General features: G+C 59.4%; 1 protein-coding gene across 4 annotated transcripts in view; it reads left to right on the plus strand.

Moving 5' to 3' along the window:
- The window catches only part of LRP1 (LDL receptor related protein 1), a 171,684-nt gene that overhangs the window by 44,078 nt on the left and 114,123 nt on the right, over nucleotides 1-13,483 (plus strand). For all 4 annotated transcript variants that reach the window (XM_089774574.1, XM_089774576.1, XM_089774577.1 and 1 more), the window contains exon 3: nucleotides 12,083-12,220. In XM_089774574.1, coding sequence (XP_089630700.1) covers nucleotides 12,083-12,220 — 138 coding nt within the window. The remainder of the gene's footprint in view (nucleotides 1-12,082; nucleotides 12,221-13,483) is intronic.

Below are 13,483 nucleotides of genomic sequence, written 5' to 3' on the forward strand. Positions count from 1 at the left end.
AGTCACACCCCCTTCCCAAAAAGGCCCCGGAGGGGCCTCTCCCTTCAACTCCGAAGTGGAGGGGGTGCTTGCAAAGAAAGTGCAGTGGGAAATGATTGGTAGATTACTTTACAGTGGGGGAGGAAAAGGGGTGCATGGGGAAGGGGCAGCCACTAGAGGTGGGTGCATGTGGACAGAAACCCCACAGATCTTAGCTCAGTTGCAGAAATGCATGACTCGGGGGGGGGGGGGAGGGGAAGCTTTTTGGGGGCTGCAGTGAGGAATCCTCTTTAGGCCTCCATTACTCTGGAGCAAAAAGCGGTGAGGCTGGACCTGGGGATGGAGGGTTTGTGGCTGGGAAGAGTTTGCTGGAATCCACGCCTCCTGGGTGTGTGGGAAGGGCTGGGGCGGGAGGGGAGAGGGCCCGATTTTCCTGGAGCTGGGAACAGCCTGTGGGCAATCAAAATAGCCTTTCCCAGATGTGTGTGTTTGTGTTTGGGTCCGCAAAGGCTGGGCGGGCCCCTTGCTGCAGAGCAGCTGTGAGGAGCTGCCGTGGCGTTATGGGAAGGGTCACATTGCTGGTCCAGCCGAGGCTGCATCTTAAGGAGACAAAAAGAAACGGGAAGATTCCGATGGGTCAGGAAGACGGGGCGTGTGGGTGGGCCTAGGAGGGGACCTGGTGGTGGTGATGTGATACGTGTGTGCGCACGCGTGTACGTGCGTGCACACGCCTGTGTACCACCACACACAGCTTTGTGGTGCCTTTTCATAGAGAGAGACAGTGATCCTGCCCCATAGCAGGAGGGAGACACTGTGGCTAGTGCATAGCAGACGGGTGGGGACCCAGGAGACCTAGATTCTGTTCCCAACTCTGCCACTGGCTTGCTGGGAGACCTTGGGCAAGTCACTGCCCCACCCCCTGCCTCAGTTTCCCCATCAGTAAAATGGAGGCGGTAGATCGAAAGCGGAGCTAGAGCGCTTTGAGATCTACCAGCGGGGAGAGCTAGCAGGGAGCCAGGTGTTGTTCCCTAGCACTACGCTATGAATAGACTTTAAATGATAAAGGGTTTCGAAGCACAAACCCAGGGGGAGACCCCATCTCGAGGGATTGTATGCCCCACCCAGACCGGTCCGTCTCCCCCCCGACATTCTGCTAGTGAGTGTGTAACTTGCCAGGCCAGTAAGTCTCCATGGCTTTGTACGGCCTCCAGGTGAACTTTTTAAAGTAGCCTCAAGTATAGGGCTGGGGCGTTAGGTGCCTAAATCCCTTTCACTTCAGGTTCAGCTGCGGAACGCCCGTTGGGCTCTTCATCCTCCCAGCATTGAAGCTGGTTCCCGGCTGCGCCGTCTGAAATAAAGGCCTGGCAACTGGGTTATTCATTAAGGCAAAGTGATGCAACCCTCTCCCGGTGGCAGAGAGAAAGGACGAAAGGGCTGGGCCGTGGCTCAAGATGGCTGGCAGCCCTGGAAAATTACTGTGCTAGCACTCGGAGGCTCTTTTTCTGCTGGAAGGCCTCGTGTGTGTGCGCTTGTCGCCCTCCCCTTTTTATGCAGCCGGACTGATGCATCGGAACCTTGTGTGCTCCCAGAAACTTTCTCCAACTTTCTCCCACGTTGCCTTTTGCCAGTGGGGGATCGTACCCCCTGAGAAGAAATGCCAGGAATCCGTAGCCCTCCACGCTCCTGGGAGCGCCCCGCGGGGGAAGCGAACGCTTTGTGACTTTTGTTCTCGAGACCTTTTCCGTTTCCGTCCTGTAGGATCCGCAAAAGTTTGACAGATGCTGCCACCTCTGGGGTCTGGCCTTTCGGCCCAGTAACAGGCCAGGCCAGAAAGTCTGGGGAGGTCAGGCAGGGATCTTTGTGACCTACCCTAGACTCCTGTATAACCCAGCTAGGGTGTCACTGGGCTGTTTGGTTTTTTTTAAATATGTATCTGGAGATTTATGTTTCTCATAGAAATGGGTGAGACCTTGAGCGGTCATCAAGTCTCACGGCAGGACCAAGTACCATCCCTGACTGATTTGCCCCAAGTGGTTGCCTCAAGAATTGAACTCACAACCCTGGGTTTAGCAGGCCAATGATCAAACCACTGAGCAATCCCTCCCCGAGCTAGAACTTCTGGGCCTGTTTCTAGGCTCCTGAGTGCCTCTCCATGGCTGATGTGCTAATTCTGCAACAGCTCTGCCCCCCGCGTGGAGGGAGATCAGGGATGTGGCTGGAGCGCCCTGGTGCATGGGTATGCTCAGCCGCGGGGGAAACCCTTTGTAACCTGTTAGAGCAGCCGTGGAGCTGCCCTCGCTTACCCTGGGGGGCGCCGAGTTGGCTGACAGCCCGTCCCCAAGGCTAGGAATGGGCTAGCTGAGATGTGAGGGTCTAGGTGGGGGTGCTCTGCCGGTCCCGGGCGTGACTGCAGCCCCAGGAGAGCGGCCGGAACCACTGGCCAGAGTCCTGAGACGTGGAGGGGGAGGAGGTCTAAACCGTGCTCAGCAGAGCGTCGCCGTTACAAACGCCAAGGCTGCTCATTTGCGCCGCGGCTGCTGGAAGAGGAGGGGGCCATGGCAGGTTCCCCTAGAGATGCCACAGGGCAGAGCCGCGAGGGGTACCCGGCAGCCCGACCCTCCCCATGCCGCACATCTGGCACAAGCCAGGCTCTGGCGAGGGGGGGGTGAAAAGCTTCGCTCCCCTGCCACAGCCTGGTGCCGCTGCGTCACCCCCTCCCTCCCCCTCCGTGCTCAGACCTGAGACTCGTCCCCCCTCTCCCTGGGGTTGGTAGCAGGAAGTGGTTGCGAGCCACCGCCCGGCGCGGTGCTTGCGGTGAGCTCAGGCGCAGAGGTGCCTGTCAGGGCAAAGACACTAAGTGGCGTCAGGCTCGTGGCGCTCCCCTTCCAGGCCTTTTTTGCACCCGTCGGTGCGTTTGTGAGCACACGCACAGCCTCGCTCTTCCAGCCCCGTTCACTGAGTCGTCGCTTCCGGGATACAACTGTGGCTGCCGGCGGAGAATCCTCTGCAGAGACCTGCCGGAGACCCCTTCTCTGCGCATAGCCAGACGCCCTTGCGTGTATTCGCTTGACTGGTTAGACTTTGTGCAGCTGGCCGGGCGACTTCTTGGAGGAAGAAAGATCAGGAACCAGCTCTTCCTTGGCGGCTTCCTTCTTCTAGGAAAAGAGCTTGATTTTTCTCAGAATTACGACGAGTGAACTGCCCTTCGCTCTCGGGCAGGCAGCCGGGGTGGAGGGCTTGAACTGGCTGGGGGGAACAGGGGTGAGTTGTGTCGTGTGTGGGCTGGGACACACAACACCAGGGTTCCCAGTCTGCCCTTGAGTTGCTGGGTCGCCTGGGGCAAAGCCATGAGATAAATGAGCATTCCAGCCTTCCTCTCGCGGCTTCTCGGCTGCCCGTCTGTCAGTATAAACAATTCCACAGCACGTGGGGCAGGGCGGTCTAGCGGGTAGAGCGGTGAAGTGACATTTACAACACCTGAGTCCCATTCCCAGCTCCGGCACTGAACTTGGGCAAGTTTCTTCCCCTCTCTGTGCCTCCATTTCCTGCCCCCCCTTCTCAGTGTTTTCGGTGTCCTAGAATCCAAGCACTGTCGGGCTGGAAGAGATCTTCAGAGGCCGGCTCATGCAGCCCCCTGTGAAGGCAGGGCCAGGTTACCTGGACCAGCCCTGACTTGGCTTTGTCCAGCCAAACGCCTCCAATGGCTCAAAGCCAGAGCCTCACTCCCCCGAGAGTTTGTAAGTTTTCCAAAGTTCTAACCTGGCTCTGTCTCGCTGCCGACGAAGCCCCTCGCGGCTCGTCCTGTCTTCGTTCCACATGGAGAACGCTCGGTCACCCTTAGCAGAGCTGAAGACAGATCCTGGGTCCTCCCCCAAGTCTTCGTTTGTCAAGACTTAAACGTGCCGTTTTTCCAGCCTCTCCTCGCAGGTCCGGCTTTCTCAGCCTTGGATCGTTTTTGTTGCTTTTCTCTGGACTCTCTCCAATTTGTCCACATCTTTCTTAAAGGGCAGCTCCCGCCAGGCCTCACCCGTGCATAGTAGAGCGAGGCATCTTCCACCCTGTCTCACGTACAGCACCCCTGTGTCAACACCCCGGAAGGCCATTGTCTTATTTCACAAGTGTGTCACATCTCTGGTTCAGCACACGGTCCGCTGTCAGCGCTGGTCCGTGTCAGCCGTACGACTGCCTGGCGAGTCAGTCCCCTGTTGGTGCCTGTGCTTTTGAGTGCGCGTTTGTCCGTATTACGTGTCACCATGTCGATTTCAGACCCAGTCTCCAGTTCATCGGGGTCCTTTTGGGTTTCCGACTCTGTCCTCGCAGCCCCTCCCCGTGTGGTGCCACCCGTCAATTTTACATGCCTTGTTCAGCTCAGCAGTGAGGATCTTGACAGGTCATGGACACGTGCCCTACATACATCTCCTCGTTGTACAGCGCCCACTCTCGGTGGGGGAGGGCGGGGCCTGTCATGCTGTGGACTAGCATGTGACTTGCTGGTGGCACGAACCCCCAAGCTAGCTGTTCTAATATTCCCACGACAGTGAGGAAAGAATGTGATCCCTGGTCGCAAACTGGGAATCTTTGGCACTTAATAGCTCATTACTCCTTCAAAAGACAGTGTAGATATGAGCTTAATCCCCCCCTCACACCCGTCCATCAGAGAAAACTCAGCTTCTATCTACCCTCCAATCTGTCAGCAAAATATACATCACACAGGGGTGTGATTATCCACCTCCCCCAGTGAACTAAATTTATAAGAACGCCCAGACTGGGTCTGACCAACGGTCCATCTAGCCCAGTGTCCTGTCTGCCGACAGTGGCCAACGCCAGGTACCCCAGAGGCAGAGAACACAACTGGAATCCTCACATGATCCCTCCTGTCACCCATTTCCAGACAAACAGAGGCTAGGTACGGCATTCCTACCCCTCCTGGCGAATAGCCATCCATGGACCTAACCTCCATGAATCTATTGTGCTCTTTTTTGAACCCTGTTAAAGTCCTAGCCTTCAGCACATCCTCTGGCAAGGAGTTCCACAGGTTGACTATGATGCAGAACTTCCTTTGGTGTGTTTTACACCAGCTGCCTCTTCGTTGCATGGGGTGCATTCCGCCGGCGTAAGCTTCCGTGTGCACGGTGCTGTGCCGGTGGGGAAGCTTCTCTTGCCGAGGTGGGTTTTTTGGTGCCGGCCGGAGAGTTCTCTGCTGTCGGCACAGAGCGCCTTTCCCAGATGCGCTGGAGTGACCCCCTTGCGTCCGTGCAGCGCCGTATAATGGGCCTCCCCTTCTCCTGCCCTGCTGGGGCGCGGCGGGGAGTTCAGAAAAAAGGGCGATTGGCTGACTGCGTCTCGTGGCCGGGAGCTGGCTGGGCTTGGCCCTGTTCCGTTTATTTTACGAATTGGCTGCAGATAAGCAGGAGCCTTTTAAAGCCCAACGTCAATAAATAGAACGACCTGGGAAGCGGGGAAACGCCCTCTGCTCTGGAGCCTTTTGTAGGCGCTTCCTGCGGTTTAGCTTAGCGCTCTGTGATGTGGCCTCCCAGACACGGTGGCGGGGGCCTGCCCTCTTGGTGCCCCGTGGGCTGGGGTTAAAGCCACCCCTGAGGTGGGCGGGGTAAGTTCACGCCTGCAGGGCACCTGGGTTGGTCACCCACGAGACTGCATCTTCATCGCTGTTTTAAGTCAGCTACCGCAGGTAGAGAACAGACCCACCCCTCCTCCAGGGGAGACGCATCCTCAGCCGTGCTGCACTGCAAAGCCCAGCTCCACCGCAGCCGCCTGTCACCTTCAGACCCTCCCCGCTGGCCAGCTGGCATTTCACTAACTTGTGCGAGAGATGTTTGTGAGTGCACGGGGGGTGGAGCGTTAGGGGCAAAAATCAGGTTACACCCTGAGCTGACCTGCAGGGAAGACTTCCCTGAGTGGGCCCCAAGTGAGACCCGTGGTCGCTAGGGATGTTAAACTCTTCACGAGACACCGCCTCCGTGGGGCGCGCACACGTGTGTGCGTGCGCACCACTTCTCTGGGGCAAATCCTATGTGACTTTCCTGGCTGGTTTACCCCAGCGGAGGACCTGGCCCGGCTGCGGCGTCCCGTTTGCCCTTGTGAGTCGCCTTGCACGTAAGGCGGCTGTGGCTTTTGCCTCTTGTCCGCCTGCCCCTGCCGCAGCTGCCCTCGTGCACACCCAGGGATGTGCATATGGATTCTGGCTGGCTTTGCAGCTGAGCTGTCTACAGTATTCCACCTCTCCTGTGTAGGGGAGGGGTCCGATTTTTTTCAAAAGTTCAATTGGTCGTAGGAGCCTAAATCCCTTTTTGGTGCATCTTCTCCCTGGCTCGGTTCGGGGTAGGGATGGTTACAGTTAACCGGTGGGGGGGGGGCATGGGGGGGCTGCTCCAGCCTGGATACGCTGCAATCCCCCCCCCCCCCCGGCCCTGTTTAATCGATTAAACTTAATGTTTAACCAGTTAACTAAGCAGGATTTTATGTCCCTAATACGGGGGAAATGGGGCTTAGATCCTAGTGCAGGGGTGGGGAACCTAAAACCCAGGGGCCAGATGCGGTCCCCGGCTTGCCTGGATCCAGCCCCCGGGGCTCAGGGCTCCTCCCCCCTTCAATGGGGAGCTCCTGCTGCCCTCTGCCCGATTGATTTTTCTGTGGGTTCGCGGGGGTTGAAAAGTTCCCACCTCGGCCCTAGAGGCTAGAACACTGGACTGGTTCCGGGGCAGCTGGGTTCAAATCCTGGCTTTGCCGTCACAGACCCGCCCCATGCCTCAGTTTCCCCAGCGCGGAGGCCCAGCCTGCTGACCTCCTGTGTGAGGCAGTCGGGGAGGCGCTGATAAAGGTGCTATGGCAGAGCGGTGCTGGTCACCAAAAGGAACGCGCTAATGAGAAGCCAGGCTAATAAAACCTCCCTAAGGGATTGCTGCAGACCCTCGCTCCCAGCCAGTCTCTGTGTAGGCTTGCCCTGTTAACGCTCGGGGAGGAGATGCGACCAGCTCTGGTGTAAAGCGGGCAGCGCCGTGGGGCGTGGCAGATCGGCTTCAGCCGAGGGAAGTGCCCCACCACCTAGTGGGTACAGCGCGGGGGTGGGGTGGGGAATGAGAAAGGGAGAGTCTGGACGCCTGGGTTCTCATCCCAGGGTCCTGCCTCCTGCTATCCCTGGTCCCAACTCTTTCCCTTGGGGTTGCATGGGGGAGGAGGGCTCTTTTATGGAAACCACCCCCGCCCCCCGGCCATCACGGTTGTATGAACCCTGTGTGCCGGCCTTAGGCTGGGAGCGCCTGGAGACTTGGGCTGTCTCTTTCTGCTGTGTTTGTACAGCACTTGGCACATTGGGGGGCCTGATCCCGGCCTGGGGCCACCACTCCAATGCTAAATAAGAATCGGGGTTGTGGCTTTAACCTGGGATCTTCTCAGCACTAGCAGGAATCAGACAAGTGGGTTTTATCTTTATGGTCCTTTCCGTATCTGACGCTCCAGCCATGCAGCTTGTCAGTCGCCGGTTCTCACTCGGTGCCCTCTTATCTGTTCACTTGTAGCTTTTCCCCGTTTGTGTGTGATTTTGGGCTGGTGCCAAATCAATTACAGGCTGCGCTGGTGGGGGAAAGAATTGCTGCTTTTAAAGTGGTTTTTTTCGAGGTTAAAAATTCATGTCTAACGCAGCCCTTTGGGGTGTACCACAAGCTTGTCACATGTAATAAATTGGCTCGTTTATTAACGAGCGAATGTGGTTGAAAGGGAACCGGAGTGGCTTGTAAATTAATCCTGCCCCGTTTGCGATAAGTAGTTGATCTGTTCTTTCCACAGGGATGTAATGGGCAGGGGGGAGCAGGTTTGACGGATGGACTGTGTGTTTTCCTTGGCCTGTTTGGAAACATGGCTAATTAACCCTTAATTTGCAATTATGCTGAGCCTAGGGCTTTTCTGAGGGCACCTGGGGATTGCTGTTAGCTGGGAGCTTCTCACATTGGGGTTGAACTTCCCTACCAAGTCGCTGAGCGATTTGATTGCTGTTGCGGGGCCTGTGCGAGCAAGCCGAGAGGGCAGGGAGATATGCGAAGGCCTCCGCCTAGGAACTGTGCTAAACAGGTCGGCTGTGTCTAGACTGGCCAGTTTTTCCGGAAAATCAGCCGCTTTTCTGTAAAAACTTGCCAGCTGTGAAACTGGCCGCTTCAATTTCCGCAAAAGCACTGACTTCCGACTGTAAGAAATCCGTGCTTCTTGCGGAAATACTATTCTGCTCCCGTTTAGGCAAAAGTCCTTTTGCGCAAAACTTTGGCGCAAAAGGGCCAGTGTAGACAGCTCAGATTTGTATTCCACAAAAAAGCCCCGATCGCGAAAATGGCGATCGGGGCCTTTTTGTGGAAAAGCGCGTCTAGATTGGGTAGAGGGCCAGAGTGGCTTGCAGAAGTCATGCTCCGATGCGGGGAAACGCCAGTGCTTGGGGTCTCACCCCAGAGAGATGTCACGTCCCCTTTCATCTATCTCCCTCCCACGTTACCCCTTCTTCCTCTGAACTTGGAACTTGACGGCTGTCCCTATCCTGTCCCCCCGCGTACCCTTTCTGCCTGGGCTAGACCGCAGCCTGCTTGGGACAGGGACCGCCTCTGTGGGGGCAAAGCACCAAGCTGCTGCTCTGCAAAATGGAGACTAGGGACGTAACAGGGGAGTCGATTAACAAATGAACCGATAAGCAAAAGCTTAGAGGTGAATGCGATAGGCGACATGCATTCCTCCCCCCCCCCCCATTGCCAGTAAATTTTTTAGCAGGTTTAGCGGCTCAGTCCTGGCTACCCCTGCTGCGGCTCTGCATTTTAAGCGTATTATGAGCCAGGCAGGCAGCCTGGTTCAGTCCAGCTCGTGCTGGGTCAGGGAGCTCAGACCGACCCCCTGGACAGGGGCTGCTGCCACCCCACGCTGCTGCCTCTGTATCAGAGGGTGACAAGAAGTCAGGCCACAAGGGGAGCTGGTTTTTAAACTGGCTCCCCTCGTAAACCAGCTCTCGCCTGGCACCCCACGCTGCTGCCTCTGATCCAGCAGCCCAGCGCAGCAGGGGGCTCCGCGGGAGTGGAGCCAGAGTGCACAGACTACAGAATAGTCGAGTAACCGATAAGAATGCATGTTGGATCCCAGGGGTCCCCTAGGGGCTGTCTCATACCGTGGAGCCTGCCAGCTGGCACTCTGGGGCGCCCACCACCCTGTCCTGCTGGGCCAGCAGCTCTGGTCTCCCCCAGCCAAGGTGCAGAATTGGGGTACCAGCTCCCCCACAGAGCTACATGCCCCTTGAACCAGCTCCGCCCTCGAGGGGCTCAGGGATCCGGCCTTTGACAACCCCCAAGAATACAACCCCCAAAAGGGGGCCAGCCCCCCAGATCAGCCCGTCTCACTCTGCGTAAAAGTCGTACACAGAGCGCGAACATCTCAGGAGCTGTCTTCGTCTCGATGGCGGAGAGAAATGCTCGTCTGCGACTCCCCCCAGGTACCAGGCACATACGCTGGGTTGGGTAATAAGCAAAAGTGGTTTTATTCAATATAAAAAGCAGGTTTAAGTGCTTGGGAGTGAAAACCGATCGAAGTGCGTTCCCGCGCCATAACAAAGAAAACCCGCCAGCTGCTCCTAACACTGAGAAACTGGTTACGTGCAAGTTCTTACCCTGACCGTCGTTCTCATCCTCTTTGGGGCCCGGTCCTTGCCCTGTTCAGGCTTAGATGTTGCCAGTAAGGACGTTAAGAGGCGGGTAACCGGCTAATTGTGCAATCGATACAATTTGCACGTGCAGGCAGCCCGACTCCTACGTGGAAACTGCAGGGGAAGCTCCCGGCCCCGGTGTGAGCCGGGACTGAGCTGCGCTTGCTCAGTCCTGGCTTGCGCCAGGACCAGCCGTCCCTGTCCGCGGGGGGTCCCAGTGGGGAGCTGGGGCACCCTCCCCACCCCCTGCGGACAGGGGCTGCTGCCAGAGCAGCCTATGTTCACCGCTAGCGGCTGCTTTGCCGCCGCCTCTCGCCTCTGCCCCCGCACTGCTGCCGTGGAGGGGGCAGGTGGCACTGTGGAGACGTTGCTGGGGGACGCCAACTTTTATGCCGTCTTGGGGCGCCAGCTTTTAAGCTGGCTTCCCGTAGCACTGGCTCCTGCTCCCCGCCCCCTCTGCTGCCTCTGTATCAGAGGCAGCAGCGGGGGAGGGAGGGGGGATGGGGGACTTGACTGCCCAACAAGCCTAGGCTTACCGTCTAGTCAAATATTCGGCTGCTTTCTTACATCCCTTGTTGCCAGCAGCATCTTGGGTGGTGAGTGTGGTGCAGCTCTGGCAAGGCAGGAATTGTTTGTGCTTTGTTTTCCACCCTTGAGTGGAAAAGTGCCCGATCCAAGATGGGTCCAGTGCCACAGGGCCTGGCCGCATGTCCTGGCGGGACCAACCACGCTCCAGACTTACAGGAAAACCAGAGCTATTCCTGGCTCGTTGGCATGAGCCCTGAGCCCTTACGTTTCCGGAGCACCACTAACGGCCTCGTTCGCACGCCTGGACTCACAAACAGGCTCCCGCGTCCCCTTTGCGGCGTCACGTGCAAGAAGGATCCGTGCGTGGAAAGAGAGCAGAGCCAGGCGGCAGATGGCTACTGTAGGAATGATCTGTCACATGACTCATGGGCCTCTCCGAGTTATGCATATTCATTAGCCAATTTCCATAAAGCTTGTTGGGGGAGGGACGGGGGGGGGCGTGACCACAGCGGGACAGCTACTGAGGGACCCTCTCCGGAGACGCTGGGCACTTGTGTGACGGCGGGTCGGGGTCCCCCCGATCCTGCGCCCCCGTAGCGGCGAGAACAGGCTCCGCCAGCCAGTTGAATGGAGGGTTTATTGCTCCTCCAGGACACAGCCCAGCACAGACGTGATGTGGTTACAGGAGTCAGGGCCAGAATGCCTCAGACCCCTTGGGTTAGGGGGTCCTTTGCCCCCCCCAAACCCTCAGCTTCCGCTGTTTCCTTCATGGTTGCCAGCCAGCAACTGCCCCTTCCCCCAAAACCTGGTGTTCATCTCTGCCTCCCTCCCTTTGTTTCTCCCCCTTGTTATCGGGTCGGGCTGGGTCTTGGTGTCTGGGCCAATACACAGGTGGGTGAGTCAGAGGGAATCACGCATCACAGCACAGGGGGACCCCGGGGGACAGAGCAGACAGCCCCCCCCACTACGTCACAGCTTGGCTTAAACCATTTGACGGCCGTGCAGCCCGGGGGGGGCTCCAGCCCCTGGCATTGCTGCCCCACCCCCGCAGCGACGCAAGACGCCCATGGCTGGGTGCCGCCTCTCCCCCCGGGGTCCCCTTTCCTGCCCAGTTCCACTGCGGGGGCGGCGGGGCCTGCCGTACCTGGAGCTCTGCGCATGGGCCCATCCCGCCCTGCGCCTGGCAGCTTCGGCGTCCCGGACTCTGGGCAGGAGCCGGCTGCTGGGCCGGTCGTGTCGTGGGACGGGGGTCTAGGAGGCAGGGCTGGCTGTCCGGGAGGGGCGCTGCGCTGTAGGAACGGGGGGTTGTTTTCTTACCGGGGTGAAATATCGGCTTAGACGCCCGTGCAGCGAGGGGCCCGGCGTCCGTAGAACGGTTCGGGGCAGCCGGCTCAGGCCCTGCACAGCGGGGGGGCAGGAGGGTGGGCGAAGGACAGCTTGAGGGGTTGGTGGGGGGCCTGGCGCTGGGAGCAGGGGTCGGACGCGCCCCTGCACTCGTCAGCGGCGGCAGGAAGCCGGACCCCCCCGGCCCAGCCCACTCCGCTCAGTCGGCGCCCAGCGTTGCTTGGGGAAAGGGGTGGGGTGGGGCCTGGAGTGGAGGGGGGCGTCTGCACCCCTTAGCGGGGCCCGGGGGGCCCTGCATGGGATCCTGGAATCTAGCGGGTCTGTCCCCACGCTCTGGAGCCCAGCTGGGGCCACCCATGTGGCTGCTTTCCCTGGGAGCGAGCCTTGGGCCCCTAGAGGCGGGGAGGGGTCCGGAAGGCTCTCAGGGGCTGGGCTCTCGGTGCCTGCATGGGCTGGGCCTGGCCGCGGCCCCCGGTCCCTGCAGCAGCTCCTGGTGCTGGTCCCTCCCCACCCCCCGGGCTGACTCTTGTGTTCTGCTCTTTGCAGGTCCGCAGAGCAAGGTGTCGCGGTGCCAGCCCAACGAGCACAGCTGCCTGGGGGCGGAGCTGTGCATCCCCATGAGCAAGCTGTGCAACGGCGCCCACGACTGCTTCGACGGCTCGGACGAGGGCCCGCACTGCCGGGGTAGGGAGTGGAGACCTTCGGGCAGGGCCGCGCCGGCTCTCGGCACCCCCGGGCCGGGCCCATGACGGACGCAGGGCTCAGATCGGACATCCCCAGAGCCGCTGCCGCGCGTCGGGCTGCCGCTTGCGGCCGGGACAGCTGCTCCGGCGTGGTTCTATCGCCCGCCCGGGGTGGGCACCGGGCTCACCGGCAGCTGTCCCTGGTCGTGCTCCTGTGCAAATGCCTCGCACGGTCCTGGGCAGGAGACGCACACCGCTGGGATAGCAGTGGGGTGTTGGGCTGGGATGGCGGGGCACCAGCAGGGCTGGAATTGTGCCGGGGGGGGGTAGAGCTGGAATAGCAGGGGGGCGCTGGGCTGGGATGGAAGGGCACCAGCAGGGCTGTGCTGGGGGTGGGGGAGCCCAGGGCTGGCCCAGCAGGGTGGGGTCCTATCGGGTGGCTCTGTCAATCTCGTCGGGCCGGCGGGATCCACGGCAGCCAGCTACTCTGCACCTCTTGAGCCCTCTTCTAGCCCCTAAGCCCCTCACCCTCTTTAGAGTATTTATCCTCACCCAGCCATGGGAGGCCTGTTATCCCTGCCTGAACGGTGGGGAAACTGACGCCAGTGAGGCGATGGCCTTGCTTGAGGTCCCAGGGCTGGTCGAAGGCACAGCTGGGGCTAGGAATCGGGTTTCCTAGGCCTGAACCAGGAGCCCTCGGGGCCTCTACTTCTGATCTCTGCTCCAATAATTCCTCTTCCCCTGGGCCTGAGATGACAAGCTAAGGGGCTGATGCTTTTGTCTAGGGGATTTAGATGCACGATTCCCACACGCTCCTAAACCCCGGGGTGATTTTTGGGATGATCTCTAGCTGCCTAACATTCTCCTCCAACCGGCTGTGCCCAAGCAACCCTCCCCTCCCCACCCCATGAGGGGCAAAGTCCGCGGAGGAAGGGAAGAGAGACGGGCTGGGAAAGAAGCCGAGGCCCCAGCCCAGGAGTCCAGCAGGTAGCAAAGATGGGCCACCTGCAAATCCCGAAAATCATCTGCCATCAGCAAGCAGGCTGCCAGCCTGTGGGCGAGTCGGCTGCCCCCACGGCTTAGTAAACGTGCGTCCACAGAGCACGGGAGGTGTAGAAGGGGCTCCCGAGCAGATCGTGCCATTTTGGCCAGGGGAAAGGGCGCCTCTCCCGCTGCATGCGAGCCAGCCAGGGGGCCGTCGGCCGGGCTGCGACCCCCGCCATGCGGCCACAAAATGCAAGCGCCAGGCATGTGCCGTGCCAAG

This window comes from Pelodiscus sinensis, chromosome 31 (genome assembly GCF_052426305.1).
Source record: "Pelodiscus sinensis isolate ZL-2025 chromosome 31, ASM5242630v1, whole genome shotgun sequence".
Classification (NCBI taxonomy): domain Eukaryota; kingdom Metazoa; phylum Chordata; order Testudines; family Trionychidae; genus Pelodiscus; species Pelodiscus sinensis.